General features: G+C 37.6%; 2 protein-coding genes across 2 annotated transcripts in view; both read right to left on the bottom strand.

Moving 5' to 3' along the window:
- CBG27527 overlaps positions 1-403 on the bottom strand; it is a gene marked incomplete at both ends in the record, with an annotated part of 4,393 nt that extends 3,990 nt beyond the window's left edge. The window contains one exon of the mRNA XM_045239135.1: positions 399-403. Coding sequence (XP_045099977.1) covers positions 399-403 — 5 coding nt within the window. The remainder of the gene's footprint in view (positions 1-398) is intronic.
- A 288-nt stretch (positions 404-691) lies between these two features.
- Cbr-hum-4 lies at positions 692-17,000 on the bottom strand (the record flags this gene model as incomplete). Its single annotated transcript, XM_045239134.1, has 44 exons — positions 692-781; positions 1,085-1,186; positions 1,225-1,403; positions 1,436-1,454; positions 1,487-1,597; positions 2,158-2,185; positions 2,458-2,600; positions 2,648-3,028; positions 3,075-3,169; positions 3,250-3,383; positions 3,978-4,257; positions 4,305-4,413; positions 4,458-4,610; positions 4,668-4,920; positions 4,971-5,095; positions 5,259-5,377; positions 5,925-6,161; positions 6,224-6,359; positions 6,407-6,517; positions 7,129-7,302; positions 7,357-7,483; positions 7,531-7,604; positions 8,244-8,295; positions 8,364-8,482; positions 9,132-9,329; positions 9,394-9,881; positions 9,942-10,141; positions 10,321-10,537; positions 10,581-10,705; positions 10,765-11,121; positions 11,171-11,331; positions 11,901-12,639; positions 12,693-12,989; positions 13,040-13,320; positions 13,365-13,670; positions 14,503-14,761; positions 14,819-15,319; positions 15,631-15,825; positions 15,872-16,029; positions 16,297-16,359; positions 16,409-16,433; positions 16,641-16,751; positions 16,796-16,912; positions 16,987-17,000. 44 exons carry the CDS (start codon positions 16,998-17,000, stop codon positions 692-694), a joined length of 8,163 nt encoding a protein of 2,720 aa, XP_045096168.1.
- Between the last annotated feature and the right edge of the window lie 706 nt (positions 17,001-17,706).

Genomic DNA, 17,706 nt, shown 5'->3' with positions numbered 1-17,706 from the left:
TTTTATTTTTGTCACCGATGTGTTATATCAAAAAAGTTTGTACTCTCTCCACCCCATTTGTTGCCTATAAAAGGTCTTAAAATTAGGGGCGTGGCCTGAGGCGGTGAGATCTTCGAAAGTGTCATGCTGGGCAGCGAGAGTGTGCGAGAGAAAACGACGAAAGGCGAGCGCCATGTGCCGAATTCGCCGAACTTCGGTGGGGATGGCGACGGGGTGAACCAATAATGCGCGTGGAATTAGGAATATATCGTTCCATTTTATGATTTCAATCGGTTTATACACCCCATTCTACAGAAAATGATCTCTATTCAAAATTCGTTGGTGTTGAAATATGTATACAATTCGCGGAACAGATTATGGGAAGAGTCTCGCGCTATTCAAATTTTGTCCTACTGTACCTCATTGTTTGTTTATGTATGAGGAGAGGAAATTCGCTGAACTTGTGGTATATTGTCGCTTTATTCATTGAACTCAGTGTCAGCTTATGGGAAGTACGGTAAAAAGTCATAAATCATAAAATTATATTTGAAGGATCATAACACAGAAACAGAAAATTTGAAAATAAGGGAAAAATTCTGAAAGATAAATTTGGGGATCAAGGGGTTTTTGGTTAAGTGAGATAGTAATAATTGAAAGCCTTCAACTTGCACATTGAAGATGATTGGGAAATTATTGAGTGGGGGACAATAATTCACAGCTCCGTTGACGACCCTCGGTCCCGATCTTCGACGCCGCCAGTCACAAACATGTATTGACCAATCAAGTGAGAAATTTCGTCGGCCTGAAACAAACAAAACACATTCAGCTTCTTTTTTTTTTTGCAAATTGTTTGTTGGTCTCTCTTTGGTTTGGCGGTCAATTTTCTTTTACACTATGAACTCTCAATTTCTTTGATTTGCAGTAGTCAAAAGAACAAAGAAAACCAAGCCAAATTGAATCAAATTACTATTGTACGTGATGTATGCTCTGAGTTATTCAATTATTTCGGTTATTCGAATTGGTACAGATCTTATGAGACCTGAATGACCTCCGGAGACCCTAATTTGATACGAACGCCTTGGTTTGTACCCGAATTCTTTCTCACCTCGTCCGTTTTGATGTCCAATGCTTCCTCACCCTCCGGGGTGTTTATCACCAATCGGACAATTCTGTACGCAGTCTTCCGAATACTTTCGACCGATTCAATCTGAACACAATATCAAAAGTTCACGTTTGCCATTGTACGGTCATTAGTACCTGATCATAATTTCTCTGTTTAAAAACCTCTCTTGATTTTGGTTGCAGTAACTGAATTCCAGACTTGTTTATCGTCAGAATCACCTCTGGCAATTGGTTGCCATTCTCAACGACGGATTTTAACCGGTAGTGCAGGACACCAAACAAAGGCCATGTTGACAAAAGTTCTGAGAATTAAAAAAGGTGTTATTTTCGCTGCCCCGTAGTTTGGGGAATACCTAGGAAGTGAGACTTGGCCTCGGCGGGTCGCATTCGACCACCGAACATTTTCAGTTGTCGATTGATACGCGTCACCATCTCTTCCTGGTGTCGATGCTTGGGTTCGATGACACTTTTGGGTACAATTTGAGGAAGTGTCTTGCTGAAAATAGAATTGTTGGGTTTATTAGATTGAAAAGTCGGCTGAGAAGGGTTACGTCATTGTTTAGGGTCACTGTAAATTGTAATATTTGTGACAAGGTATCGCAGTGGCTTGTTTTTAAACGTTTCGGATTACTGTATTTTGTTATTTTCAAGTTGCCAGGCTTAACTCATCTTACAGTACCGGTCAATAGGATACAAAAAATTGATTTTTGGTAATTTTGGCTATCTGGAGCTGATCAAAGACTATTTTCAGAAGCACTTTTTCAATTAGTTCAACTGGCATTTTTTCAATTAGTTCGAAAATTTTGAAAGGTGTAAAACTAACCTAGATTGCAAATTTTGCATTTTCAGAGTTTCTTGAAAATTTCTTGTTTTTCAACTATTTGCAAATTTTTGGCAAACAATTTTTTCCCGTTTCTTTCAAAGTGATCGGAAACTTGACAGCCGAGATTCAGAACCTTGAACATGATATGCCACAAAACACTTTTTTTTTTAAATATTTTGTTACTTTATGTTGAAAGTTGTCAAAATTAATTGGGTATTAGTCAAAATGCATACCGTAACTCCATAAACTCTGATCTTTCGGCTTCTTCAAGGTTGATGTGCGTTTTCAAAAGAAACTATGACAAGATGTTGCATTTCTAATTTTATGAAGTTTCGGATTACTGTATTTTATATTTTTTGATTTTATCATGCGTCATTTCACACATTTCGCAGATTCTGCTCCGAATTTGTATTCTGATCGTTTTAGTATTGCTGTAACTTTCTAGCTAGTCAATTTCACGTTATTTGTGCTTTTACCTATTCTATTAACCTCCACATCCCTCTATCCACCCCAATTCTTCTCTTTGCACTCACGCAGTAAGTCTCTTTGCATTATCATTTGGAAGTAGGAGGAACAAGTAGGCAGCTAATTTGATAATCTCCTCTGTTGTGGCAGCAGTCAATTGACCCAGCGAGTTGGTCGAAATGAGTGATCCGCGCAGATAATCGTCGATCAACTAAAAACGACTCGTTTAATACACAGATCAAAAGATTCGGGTCTGACTTGGTCAAACATCGAGTCAATGTACGCGGCGTTATCATATCGTAACGGGTGAACCCAAACAGTTCGCTTAAGATGGAATTGGAACGGAAGTTTCTTGTGTTCACATTCGGTGATGATGTCCATCAAGTAGCTATCGTTCTTGCAGTAGTTGAGGCGTTTTTCTAAAATTAGGGACCATTCAAAAATGCAAGTTTCAAAGGAGCCACCTTTTCCAACAGTGTAGCACAACGAGAATTCTTGTTGCTCATGAAGTGATCTCACATTCAACAGACTACAAAGTTCCTGAATCATCTCCTCGACTACTGCAATTGGACGAAGTGTCTGGTTGACACTATGTTCTCGTGAGATGAAGAATGCTTGACGTCTCAGTTGACTTCCGTCCTGTAAAAAAATATTCATCAAACTGTTTACATGAAAACACGATTACCGTAATCTGTTGAACTTCTAGAGCATTCAGTAGAACTTTACGCCCACCGTACTTGAACGTTTGAATCATGTTTGTTTGGCAAATTCGTGCGGTACCTGTTGGAAAAAACATTTGTATTTTTAGAATAATAATAATAATAGTTCAGCATTTTCTCCTCATATGATTTTCGACGTACCATGGTACGGTCTCTGCCAATCGTCGGCATTGTCTCCGAGATATTGAAGAATGTAGGGTTTCAAAGTTAGGCTGGATGGGAAGTAAGCAGTGATAATGGTGAGAAGTCTCCAAGCACGGAGAGAGCTGTTCGGTCTGAAATTTTAGTTTTTTTTCTCTCTGACAGTTTATTTTTAGGGAACTTCAAAACTTTTTGAACCCAGATTTTGATGAAAATTTTTGGATAAGTTGAGAATAGTCTATTTAGACACCTTTAAGGATGTTGGAAAAAATTAATTAATTTAAAAACTTTTTTCAATTTTCAAATCAATCCAAGTCGTGGTAGTAAAGTTGAAAGTGGAAATTTTAGAAAATTTTAAACAACAAATTTCAGAAAAATGTCTGAAATCAAAATTGAACTGAATTCTAATGTAAAACCTGTAATAAAAGGGCCTTTCCACGTTGAACTTGAGCCATATTTCTTACTTAGTTCCTGTCAAAGATATAAAAAAGTTGTCAACTGATAAACTGCTTATCATTATATTATAAAAGTTTTGTCAGTTGACACATTTTTTATATCTCTTCTAAGAACCGCGATAAATGAGCCCAAATTGGGGCCCTTCTATTACAGGTTTCACTGTATAACAAAACATATTTGACGTTCGAAAATTCCATCATTCTTAACCCCATCCAAAAATTTTCATCAAAATCTGGTTCGACAAGATGTTTAGGTGCCCAAACTTCTCTCACTTGTTAGATGTGTTTGAGGTAGTTTGCTTGATAAGCTGACAATAGACTTCATCTCTCAGTGTTGGCTGTCTGTGGCAGATGATCAAAACCTTGAAGACCACATCAGTCATCGATTCAGATTTCTTCAAAGGCTCATCTCCCATAAATTTCATGATGGCATGGAATGTCTCCACTGCGTATTTCGATTCGTCGGATCCCAAATCTGCCAAGAGACTGTGAGAAATCGGTCTTTCACTGTATCGAACAGCTTGTGATATGTCTTCCCAAGCCCATTCTTCTTCTGAAACCCATGGATTAAAAAATTTTAGCTTTTTCAGAGAGACTGACGTTTCTTCTTATCTTTAGGTTTACGGAAATACTTGGTCGCAAAATCGAGCATCGTGTATCGCTCACTGGAGAATGGAACCTCATCATCGAAGAATTTCACTCTCTCATCCTGAAAATGTCTTATTTTTCACAAACTTTGTTCTTCTTGGTTACCCTCTCCGCGCTATTTTCGGATCTAATTGGTGGAATGTTATCTCCAGCGGCGGCGGAATCCACATATTGCGCAAGCAAATATCCGAACCGATTCTCAATTCTACCATACATCCAATTTCCGACGGGAGGCGTTTCTGATTCGGGTGATGGCAACTAAAAATCACAGTTTTATGGTTTGTACTCATCGCTAATTCGTTCATCGCTTCATACCAGTTCAATCACATCGCCCTGTTTGAACGACAAGTGGTTGACCTCGCTGGTCACATAGTCTTCGAGCGCACGGACAAATTTCCGTTTTGGAACGACCCCACCCGAGAGACACTTCTCCAACGTCTTCTTGATTTGGGGAGCCTGATTGGTCTTGATGCGGACCGCTGTATACGCATTCTCCTCGTTCTCATGACGCACATGAACCGAGAGGATATCATTCGCTTCGAGAGAAACGTCGGCAATCGTTTCGAATCTGTAAAAGGGCTGTCAGTTTTAAAATTTCGCCAAATGACGTAAACTGACGGGAAGAAATCTTGAATCTTCAACGGATGTTCCAAGTCATGTGGTGTATGAATAATCAAACGGATTCCGTGTTCCGAGATGGCAAAAATCGTGCTGACTGATTCATCAGGGCGTTTCTCGGTGACCTGTACAGATCAAAATTTTTTGTTATATGCCGAATAGAGGGAAGTTTTTCGGTCTTTCTATCTGTGTGTGTGTGTGTGTGTAAATTTATTTTTAGCTTATTGACACTGTTTGTTGAACAAGAAAACAATCGTATATTTTAATGAATAATAAAAAGAAACAAACCTCATAGACTTGATTGAAATATAAGGGCCATAATCTGGCTCTTTCAATGATGGCAACCTTAACGTCTGGATGAATGTTTGATTGGTTGTTCAGGTCAGATGGTGGGATTTCATGAGCTCCTGGAAAAATTTGGAATTCGGATTACTGTAGACCAAAAAGCTTCAATTTGAAAAAAAATTTTTTATGGTTAGGGTATTAGTCTGCAGAAAAATAAGATATGCAGAAATGTATTTTTCAGTTGATTTTTGTCCAATTTGACTATTTGCAAGAGTCTGGAGTTCGGTTTTTAAATTTTCCATCACTTCAAAAATATTGGAATGTGTGAGAGAGTCCTAGCAAACTTTGAATTCACAGAATTATAAAAAATTTGTAGTTTTTAGCTTTTTTTTTATTTCTGAAATTTTCTTTTTCATGCCTGTTTCCGTCTTTAAACGCGAAGAAACAGGTTTCTTTCAGAGTTCGTTACATATCTGAAAAACTAGGAATTTTGAAAAAAATTTTTGTGAATGCAAAGTCTTTAATCTAGGTCTGTATTACAGGGTTAAAAACTTCCAACGTTATTGGAAGCTTGAAAGCTGAGCTCTAAACTTTTGAAAATAGTAATAATGGCCAAAAATCAACTGGGAAAAAAACGTTTCTATCATTTATATTTAAAAAATCACTAACTCAAAACATCCTCCACTTGCTTCCGATCCTCTAGCCTAATTCTGTATGGGTACGACTTTTTGCAGTCCTCAACAATCTGTGCGAACACTTGATCAATGATTTGAATGTCGTTTAGCACTTCTCCGGGATAGAACATCTCTTTCCGAATGGTCAATTTCCATGGGGCTTTTACAAATTTAACAGCAGACTTCTCAGTGGCCACCGGAGCTTTTGGTGGCTGTGGAACCAATGGTTCTTCTGCAAAAGTATCAGTTTCAGAGTTCAGTTTTTAAACGAAAAAAAAAAAAACAAATCCGTACTAATAAATGAACCGCGAATTCTTCCCTGAGTCTCAGGATCTCTTTCCACTGCATCTTTGACAACCCATTCGTGACGGATTGGCTGTTGGATTTGTGGTGGTGGCGGTGGTGGGGGAGTTGGTTGAGGGATTGGGCTCTAAAAATGAATTCGGGGTTTTAAAAAAGCGACAAAATGTTAGTTACAGGTGGGCGAACATAAACGAGTTGCTCCGGTGAAGGTGGTGCTGGTGTTACTGGTCGTTGTGGGGTTACCGGACGAATCAAACGCACATTGTCCACGGGTGGTGGTAGTTTCTGTTAGTTGAGTTAGTAAGAAATAAAAGAAATACAATAAATGTGGTAGGGATGTTCTGAATGACCTTTCTGGAATTTTTTCGAAATGTCGAACTTTCGGAATTTCAGACTATTCTGGTTTTCAAAATTTCGGATTAATTGGAATATTTTTTTCAAAATTTTCCATGACAACCCGTATTTTCTTCGATAAAATCCCACCATATACAAGCACTCTAAGCTTAATTATCTCGGTTTCTCAAGGACATATCAAAAACTGGTTAACTGATAAAATATAGGTGATATTATGATAATTATTTCAGCAGTTGACAAAATTTTGATATCTTCTGCAGGAATTGAGATAATTGAGCTTAACGTCGACGCATTAGGTGGGCTTCTGTCAGAAGAAATAGGGAAAACGCGAACATTTTGGTGAAAAATTGACAAATTGGTTTCATAAACGCAAAAAGTTGAAATCAATTCTGCTCGACACCTGCCGAAATATTTCGCATGCGATTTTGACATACCGTAGTCCAGAAATCTCTTAATTCCGAAAAAAGAAAAGGTCAAAATTTTCAAAATTTCCGAAACCCCAAATTCCGTTCTGAACATCCCTAAATTTTAATTCAGCTTACTTTTAAGCGATCGCTAAGCATGTTCAATGCGTTTTTGGCAGTTTCTTTTTCATGACGAATTACAGCCTTTTGCTCATCCAAGTTGAATCTATGTGGGCTCAAGTACTCAGAGTTGTTCTTGGTGTTTTTCACAGCTTGCTCAACGTAAGCTTCTTGTGGAAGACGGCTGAGACCCTGGAAATCACAATTTTCAGATTTTAAGGAACATTTTGAAATTATAATACATACTCTTCGATCTCCAGAAGTTGGAGCTGGTGATGGAGAACGATAGCTGGAAGGTGGTGGTGGGACAACAGTTCCATTCTGGTACGGGAATGTTCTCTGGTACTGGCGGGCCAACAGAGGGTTTTCCATTCTGAATTAAATTCTCGAATTCTGAATTTAAATTTGAAAAAAAACTACCTTTCACGTGCACGCGAGTCAGCCCTCGGCAGCGCTGAAAATTCTTCAAAGCGGCGACCGGCCGGCGATTGTACCTGAAACAATAGATAATTATATTACCGCAGGCATCTCAAGGCGCCAATTTCACAACGACGGCCATTAAATTATATATTACGTTGTAACGGAGCAAATTCAACATTTTTTTTGCTTGATAAAAAATACGTATGATGATGCGTATGTGTGTAAGAAAAACCGAGAGTTTCACGCATGCCGGTTCTATTGTTTCTTATCAGTTTAAGAAATGTATGGACAGTGAAAGATTTTAAGGTTCAAAATGGTTTTGAAGGGTTTTATCGATGAGTAGGGAGAGAAAAAAGCGTTAAACATTAAACACCTTTTTTAGACGACTATCATTGAAACTCCGGTATCTGAAAATTTATTCATGAACTAAATTTTAAAGGGAAATTAAATTAGGAATTCCATCAATGACCAGAATACCCTCTCTACGGGAAAGAAGTGTAAACAAGCATACTGGAAATTTAAAAGACGCCTCAGAAGTGATACCGAGGCACAAAAAAAAGAAAAATGCTACAGCGAAAAAATTCGAGCTGACATTAAAAAATTTTTGGTGTTGGTTGGCGTTGGCTGATAAAAAAAACGCTATTTTATTTCTTGATTGCCATTGCGAGGCAAGTATTTGGCAACGTAAACAAATTGCAAAAAGGGGGACTCACCAAATGAGTTGCTGGTCTGACGTGTGTTTGTTCCAGCATGTCGGGTGTTCTTCTGGAATTAGGGCAATATTTGGAGGTGATAAGCTGATTAAACTAAGGTATTAGGGGAAAAAATCAAACCTGGAGAGATGGGGTTTCAGTATGTCAACAGACGGTGATCGTTTTGCCATGTAACGTTCGACTCCACTGGATACATGTCGGCGGGATCTATCGTGAGTACCATGACGGCTGGAAGCTATCTGAAAAAATCAAATTTCAAAAAAAAAACAATTTAGAGACGACAATCAATATGAAAAGTTCTGAAAAACCAAAGTCATGTTTAGGACAAAGTCATGTTTAGGTTCATTTTGAAGCGCTAAAAAATCTGACATTCATAGTTCAGGCTAATTTTTTGAATTGAGATTGCTAAAAGCTTCCAACGAATGAAATCTATATAATACCGATAGTTTGAGGTGATGTTTTGAATTGAGATTTTCGGAAGCTTCAAAATGAATATAAAAAAAGAAATCTACATTTTTGCACAAACTCTGAATTTTGCAAAATGATCAAAGTCAGGTTAGCCTCTATTTGAAGCTCTCAAAAAATTTAAATTGATAGTTCAGTCTGTTTAGAATTGACATAGTTAAGGACTTCAGGTTGAGTATGAATATGCAAATGGATAGTGTTTCGAAATTCCAGAAATATCTGAAAATTTTGGAAAATGCAGAAAATCGTTTCGAAATGAGTATGAACATGCAAACTGGAATTTTTTTCAATTCCAAAAAATCTGAATGTTTTGAAAATTGCACAAAGTCATTTTAAGCACATATTGAAGCTCTCAAAAACTTGATATTCCTAATTTTAGCCATGTATGGGCAAAAAATAGGTACAAAAGTCGGCGTGGCATACCTGCTCATTTCTCATTGTTGGCGACAACAGAATCATCTCGCCATGCCCATTCATTTGCACCGGCATCATGTACACTGGCTGAGACGGGTCGTAGTTGTATCCATTATTCGAGTGGAAACGTGGCAGCGAACGCTCCCGGCTTCTAGTTCGATAATTGATTTGATCATCCGATGATGTTGATTCATTACTGTAGGAATTCTGCAAAAAAAACAGATTTGAATCAGCCTAATCATGTGGAAAGGTGAATGAAAAGGTCACCAACCCTTGAATGTGGACGTCTGACATAATGATCGTGGTGTCTTGGAGAAATGATACGTGGAAGACTTTTGGCACGGCTCCTAGCTGGTGAATCGTCTACAAGACAAAGTGTTGGATATCGAGGAGCCGGAGAGTATGTTTGCTGTGGTGGTGATGGTGGCTCATAATATCCATCGGGTCTCACTTTTCCTCCTTTTATGGTCCCTGCCAACTGATGAGCTGAAAATTCGGCAGCTCGCTGCTCATCTTTCGACAAGCACTGGTCAAAAACTGCATCTAAAAATTGATCAACATCTTTTCCATGCTCTGGAACCGGCATGTTCCGAATAGTTGAGTACTGGCTTGGCACTTCTCCTCGTTTCAGTTTTCTAATGTCACGAGATCGAGTTGACTCATGACCATCGTACATTACTGGCGCCGCCATCATGGGTGCAACATCCGATCTCACACTTTGAGGAGATAGAATAGGTTCAGGTGGACGGTATTGGGGGACTGAATAATTTCAATATAAGGGGAAATTGAATTAAACTTCTATGAAAACAGAAAACTCACTCTGCGGATACTGTGGAACGTAGGAGAACTGTGGTTGCATCATCATCTGCTGAGGAATCATTGCGATTTGCTGGCCAGGTATCATTGATGAAGTCATCATGACAGGCACGTACTGCATCATGGGCATATGTTGTTGCGGATAGGTGAACGTTGGGGGTGGCGCAAAGTTCATCGGCGTGTATTCCTCGTGGTGTTCGGTTCTGAAGTTGGTTAATTGATAAGAATTACGGTTAAGATGAGAAATCAAATGAACAATACATTTTTTCAAAATCTTTTTGAGCGATATTTTTGAAATTTTTGGAAGATATGAAACAAACATAGATTGAAAACTTTGAATTAGCAGAATTTTTCGAAAATTCCTAGTTTTTCAGCAATTCGCGATTTCTGTGAGACACCTTTTTTCAGTTTTAAAATATAGAAACCAAATTTATGAAACAAAACCAACCTTGAATAAGTTTTTCTTGGTAGAATCGGCGATTTCAAAATGTGCGAATGGTCTTGAATCGTTTCCTGCATCTTCATATTTTCCTTCGGGCGGACCGTCTCATATCCAACACGATTATCGTCCTCAACGCTTTCCTCACTTTCTGAGGTTTCTAGAAAAAATAAATTTTGAAGGTCAAAAAAAGGTTTCCATACCACTCTCCACCATTTCTTGTGGCTTCGGATTATTTTTTCTTGGCAACGTGTACGCGTAGCCAGCTTCCTCGTTGTATTCTCTGACTAGAGACTCATCAGACTCCTCATCGATTTTTTGGTGGTCCCTGGAAATGGAAATATGATTTAAGATGAGTAAGGAAGATGATTTATTTTTGTAGTTTACATTGGCGTATTTCTGCTCTCAGTGCGTTGCGGCGGCTGATTCATCCATTCTTCTGGTGTTGGGTACTTCCTTGGTTGTTTTGGAGTCATCGTAACTTCTGGCTCAACAAGTTCTGGTTTTTGTGCTTCTGCCACTTTTTTGACCAGTTTTTCAGGCGGGAAATTGAAGAATATGGATCTGAAATTGGATTTAAGCGTATTAGAAAAGTATTGAAGTTTGTACTGTTGATTCTCCAAATCCATATTTGCCCCTTCGATTTGAGAAAAGACATCATGGATGAAATGGTTTCCAGTTGGTACGAAAACTCGATTAGGTGTCTCCACTTCCACAGTCCACCCCAAAGCAAAACCAACTCCTCTGTAAATGAAATATCGATTTTTACTAAATTTGTTTTCAAAATATATACCTTTGCTTCAAAATTCGCTCAGCGAGTTCACTAGTTGTGCTCCATGGGTTTAAGTGAATATCATAGCTCAATCCATCGTAGCAGTTGATTTCAGCTACTGTGTTCGGAATGTTTGGAGTGGCTTGAAGTTCCAGATTAGATGGTGGGTGCTCTCTGGCAATCTGGAAATTGATGACTTGATTTCGAAATTTCTATTACTGTTCAATATGATATAAAACACATTTCAATGAATTTTCTGCTATTTTGATCAGTTTCCGGAGTCTGGAGCTCGGCTGTCAAGTTTCCGATCACTTCTAAAACGTTAGAGAGTGTAAAGCAGACCTAGATTGAAAATTTTGCATTTACAGAATTTTTCAGAGCTTTCTAGTTATTTTAGAAATTTGTTGATTTCTGAAATACGCTTTTTTTGTCCCGATTTGTAATGGAAATGTGAAAAAAACAAGTGTCTGAGATATAGGCAAAAATCTGAAAAATCATGAGTTTTCTAAAAATTATTATTAAAATGCAAGATTTCTAAAATTTCCAAAATGATCGGAAACTTGCCAGCCGATCTAAAAACTTCTAAATTTGGTAAAAGTGGCTGAAAATCTACTGAAAAATACGTTTTTATTTATCATTGATTCGTACAGTATATCATATTTTAAGGTCATAAGAAGATCATAAAGATCATAGCTGGATGTTACTTTTGAAAATTGTCGATTGCCAAAAATTAATTGAGAAAGACCGGTACTGTAGATTTGATTTGTGAACATACCTCACTATCATAGATTTTCAATCTCCTTTGAAGGGTACCGAACAACTGCTCTCGCAAAGGAGCTGGCTCCTGCTTGAAGAACCCAACGAGCATGGGAATAATATTTTCAGTAGGTGGAAAAACTGAAATTGCCATGTGCACCAATTTCCATCCATTATCAATGGCTGTTTTATCCGGATTGCCATGAATTTGGTTAATAATCTGAACTAGGATCTCATCCCGTTGGCATGGATTCGAAATCCCTTGTTGAACAATGTATCGTCCCAAATCCTCTTGCTGTTTTTTCGAAAACTTCCTATCGTTCATATACTTCAAAACCAGTTTGAAAATTTCAACAGAGAGACGGAAGTCATATTCACTTTCTTTGTGTAAGAATGGAGTCATGATGGGTTCACGGCGAGATTCCAGAAGATGTCCCTTGAAGTTTTCTTCGGCATATTGCTCTAAAGAAATGCTCCTCATGTTTGGCAAGAAAGTCTTTACTGGAATTGTCAGATACTGAGTTAGGGTTTCAGTAGCTTCTGAATCTGACGTTGGTCGCTCCAAAGCCTTCTTAGCATCCTCGTTAATATCAATGTATCCCACAAGTGTATGTTGTAATTTTCCAGAATTCTCTCCACCCAATGCCTGATGGTAAGCATCAAGTCGTTTGTTGCGTTTCATGGTTCTTCCAATTGCTTTGAACATTTCTTCTCGTTTTGAAATGTAATCTCTTCTGAAAAAAATTTAAAATCAGATGCCTGTCGATTTTCAAATCGGGGTTTTCACCTGGCCTTCCATCCTCTCAACCCTGCCTGCAACTTGATTATCGCTGCTCGCTTCCTCTTGTAAATTCTCTGAGCAACGAATGATTTCAGATTCTTCTGAATCACAATAGCTGCATCTGAACATATCCGGTTTTGTTGGGACTCGTAGCGATCGGCAAGGCGTTCTCGTAGGAAAACGTATTCGGTTCCGATTTTGAAGTCGTTCTCGTATTTGACACCTTGGCCTTGCAAGATGTCTTGGATAATCTCTTTTTCGTTTTGACACATGGCAATGTCTCCTGGGAGAAGGCACCGGTATCTAGAACTTATGTGTAGCAAAAATTAAGACAAGGTGAAGATAAAACTTACTGTCTTGCAAATGACGTCTTTGACATTTTCACCGGATACCCTTTGATACGGAAACTAAGAAGTTCCGCCAGAAGGAGGTTCTTAATCTGGCGGTTGACAAGTGGAATGTCGAACTTCTTTGTCTGTCGCTCATTGTTACTTTTGATACAACGAACGAAATAAGCGTGAGATCCATTGATCTTTTCTGCGATTTCCTGTGCACCACGCAAGATAAATTGCGCTTGGGACACAATCTGATCAGTTGTGTTGGAACTATAGTTCTCTACCAAGAGCCCAATGATCTACAAACAAACTTGAAGATATGCACCAATGAGAGACACCTTACCGGATTCTTACTGCCTCTCAAAAGTTGAACCGCAGAGAAAGAGATGATTCTCTTGTTTCTAGAGAAGAAATCATTCACATTGTACCAGGTGGTTCCGATGCAGTGACGGACACCGAATTCCATTCTTTCCCTGTTTCTAGCCTTACCATAGGAGCTGCGATCGGTATGGTTCAGATTACAATGCTCTAGATAACTTTCGTGGTTGCCTTTCGGGAATTTGCATTCATCAGTGAGCAATGGAAGAAGGCCATATGGTTTTTTGAAAAGAAGCTCCACCGTTTTTCCATTCTCGATACTGGTTGGGACCTTAAAACTTGATTAAATATAGTACCAGCCAATAAGATAAACAAAGACATATTTTCCAGTTGGTTTTCGATCATTTTGACCATTAACAGGAATCTGGAGCACGCCTATCAAGTTTCCGGTCACTTTGAAAACTCGGAAGGATCTGAAACAGACCCAAATTGGAAACTTTGCATTCATAGAATGTTTCGAAACATTTTTGTACTTCAGATATTTGCCAATTTCTGGAAGAAACTTTTTTTCACGTTTTAAACAACAAAAAACAGGCCAAAACAGGAGTCTGTCAGAAATTGGCAAAAGGCTGAAAAAACAAGGAATTTTCACAAAATTCTGTAAATGCAATAATTTCAATCTAGGTCTGTTTTACAACCTTCAAAACTTTCAAACTGATCAGAAACTTGACAGCCGAGCTCCAAACTCGAAATTCTCAAATTCCCGAATTATTAAAATTTTGACATTTTGGAACATCCGATTTTCAGAAGTTTCAAATTTTTGCCTTTCTGACTATCCGAATTTCAGACTATTCAAAATCTTTGATTTAACTTCTAATTTCCGAATCTTCGTATTTACGAATTTCATAATTTTCGATGATTCGGATTTCAAATTTCATGGATTGCTGAATTTCCGAATATCTGATTCTCTGAATTTCCAAACTTCAGAGTTTCTTCAAGTTTTCCAACCCTGGGTTTCAGATTAAAAATGGTCAATATGGCTGAAAATCAACTGCTAATTACATATATATATCGGGAAATTAAAAAATTTATATATATATATATATATATATATTTTGTCGATCGGTACTGTACACAACATTATAATGCTTCCGAAAACAAACCTTATAGTCTACAGTAATCCCATCCTTGGCGTAATCCACCAGCTGATCATGGAAGCTATGTTTCACAAAAAGATTCTCAAGTCTCTCATTCACACTGTTGATCAAAAACTCTTCGACTCCGTTGTTATTAAATTTTTCGAAACCGTATTGGTCCAAAATGGAAATCACGCCGGTATGGAGAGGACACTTGAGGTGAAGACCAATTCGATTAATGACCCATTTGAATAGTTCTTCGTAGATCAGCATAGCAAAGGAGTCTCTGGAAAATGATAATATTAGGAATCAAAACAAATTTTCTGTAAATTTTGGAAGTTACCTGTTATCGAGCGCGGAGTTCAAGTCGATGGTAGTTCCGTTTTCAGATTTTGGCAATAAGAAGTCTAGAAGTTTCTCGAAATCCACTTCCAACAAAAAAGCCACCCATTTCACTTCTGACATGTTACCAATCTCCACCACATCCTGTTCAACATTTGGATTTCTTTTCGTCCGGAAGTAAATATTTCCAATGTGCAGGATGGTTGAAATAATTTTGTAGATACTAATACAGTGGTCATCAGAAAATCCCAAGACGTGAAGTGCATCTTCCAAATGCTTGAAATGGTTCACATCGGACTGAATGTTTTCCGTGGAGTTTCCTTGGTTGATGTAGAAAAACTTTTGGAGACCTTTGATCCCAAATTTCGCCTTCATTTCATCATTCAATCCGTGGTAGACTTCATAGAAGACATTGAAGTTTCGCTCGCCAGGTTTTTGAGAAATTACACGTGGTACTTCCAATGGTACAGTGTATTTTAGGTTCAGACCAGTTAGAACATTTCTAAAAATAATAATTACAGTATCGGTAAATTTGATTTTCCGGCCTTTTTAATCATTTTAGGAGTCTGTAGCTCGGCTATCAAGCTTTCTATCACTTTGAAAATTCCTTAGTTTTTGGGTACATAATTGAGGCTATTCAGAAATTGAAAAAAACTAAATAACTAAGAAATTCGAAAAGTTCTGTGAATTCAAAGTTTCAAATCTAGAATTATATGACATTTTCCTAAATTTTCAAACTTATTGGGGACAGACCAGCTGAGCTACAGAATCCTAAAAATGGTCAAAATGACCGAAATCAACTGCAAAGCCTACCTCTTGTAAAGAAGATCCATTGAACATCCATATCTAGTTGCTTCATCGTTTTTCAACGTCTTGGCACAACCGAAACTTTTGAAAACCGACTCTATCGCACTTGAGTGTTTTGTGGTGACTTTGGAGTTGGGTTGGGATGTTAGAAAATTGAACACCTTGAATGCGTTGGTAGATTTTCCAGAACCAGATTCTCCTCTGAAATTTGAGTAATGAATTCTAGAAAACCAACAAAATAACGTACCCAAATACAATAGACTCCGAGTTTGAGCTCATTCTGGTGATTCTCTGCAACGCATTTTGAGAGACACCGGAGATATGACATTTTTGGGTGTTCAGTGATGTCTGCTGGGTTAATTTTTCAAAATTGTTCACAAACACCAACACATTACTTGCTTTAGTCTGAAAATAATTTGAGTTTTAAAAAACGTGTTTACTGTAATAGAAGCCCACAAAAACCGTTAACTACACATGAACACATTCGTTTCGCTTTGAAAGATATCAAACTTTTGAAAATTGATAAAATATTTTACATAATATCACCAATATTTTATCAGTTGACCAATTGTTGATACCCTTAACAGAAATCGAGATAATTGAGCACAAAGTTAACGGTTTGGATAAAATTCTCTTAGCAGAAATGCGCTAGCTTCAAAAAACATTGCTCACATAGGTTTGTCCATTTTTGAATCGCTCATGAAGGTTTTGAGCAATTCCAGCTTCTATTGGTCTCTGAAATTTTAAATCTCAAAATTTCAATACTTTATTCCAAAAAACTCACGGAAGCTCGATAAGGTTTTCCATTTCTGGAAATTCCTGATTATTCAATTCTTCCTGTTACCTTTGTAATACGTTTTTTGGTTAACCTGAATTGAAAAATATTGGTCGTGAAAATGTAACGTACAGAAGGAATGTTGCGTGTGGGCGAAAAACAAGAAAAAATCCAATAAGGAGATCTAATGTTCGATAAGATTGATAAGGGGGAACAAGAAAAAAGTGTCTTTGCAAATCACCCAATGTGATTAACAGGCGCTAAACGGACATTGGAATGAAACTTTGGGGGATTATGAGAAAAATAAAGGAATATGAGACGAAAATGAGGATGTTTTATATACTGTAGTAACCTGGAATCCTAGATAGTAGGAATTTCCAAAACAAAGACTCATACATTATCAAATTTCCCGTATAGTTGCAACAACACGAAAACAATAAAATGGCGGAAATTGTTAAAATGATGGAAACTAGGTTGAACCGTTCAATCAAATAAGTTGGAAGAAGATGTTGGCTGGATGAAGAGTGTTGCAGTTGAACAACATCGGCGGGTTCTTGCGACGCGGCGGATATACAAAAGACGCGCACCCCATCCCGTTCATGGTCACTCGCTCAGATCGAGTTATCTTATTATCATCCTTAACATTTCTCGGGAATATATCTATCTATCGAATTGTATCTTTGCCTTCCTACCACCAAGTCTTCACAGAATACGATTAGCAAATTTTCGGGCGTTCTTGGTATGGGTGTGTGTGTTGTTGGGGTTGCTTTCCGCCTGGGAAGCAATTATTCTCAAGTGAATATTCTGTATCGATGGATGGAACAATTAGAAAACAGTTGAAATTTTTGAAAAAATCAAAGACAATTTCTCAAAAATAGCACAGTCAGATATAACGTCGCTGTTGTATTGAATTTTGTATCTTGATTTTTGTAAGCGATATCAAAAATTGGAAATTTATAGAACGGTTGATGATATGACAAACTAAAAAACTTGTGTCGTTCTATTGGAGCATTTAGACTAACAATTATATCGGTTCCTATTAGAGATATCAGGAATTTGTCAACGGACAAAATGTTTATCATAATACCACCAACATTTTTGTTGTTGACACATTTTTGATATTTCTTAGAGAACACGAGATAAATCAGCTTGATTAATTGAATAGTTGAGAATTCAAACTTCGCTACTTTACATATTTGATTTTTTCAAAATTTTTAAAAATTTGAGTTTTTGAATTCATATGATTTTTAAAATTCATGTTCATTAGCATTTGCTTAATTTTTGAATTTTCAGGAATTAGTAAAAGT

The sequence above is a fragment of the Caenorhabditis briggsae genome (assembly GCF_000004555.2).
Source record: "Caenorhabditis briggsae complete genome, chrX, whole genome shotgun sequence".
Classification (NCBI taxonomy): domain Eukaryota; kingdom Metazoa; phylum Nematoda; class Chromadorea; order Rhabditida; family Rhabditidae; genus Caenorhabditis; species Caenorhabditis briggsae.
Note: the sequence above shows the minus strand (reverse complement) of the source record. Positions and strands in the feature narration are given on the sequence as shown.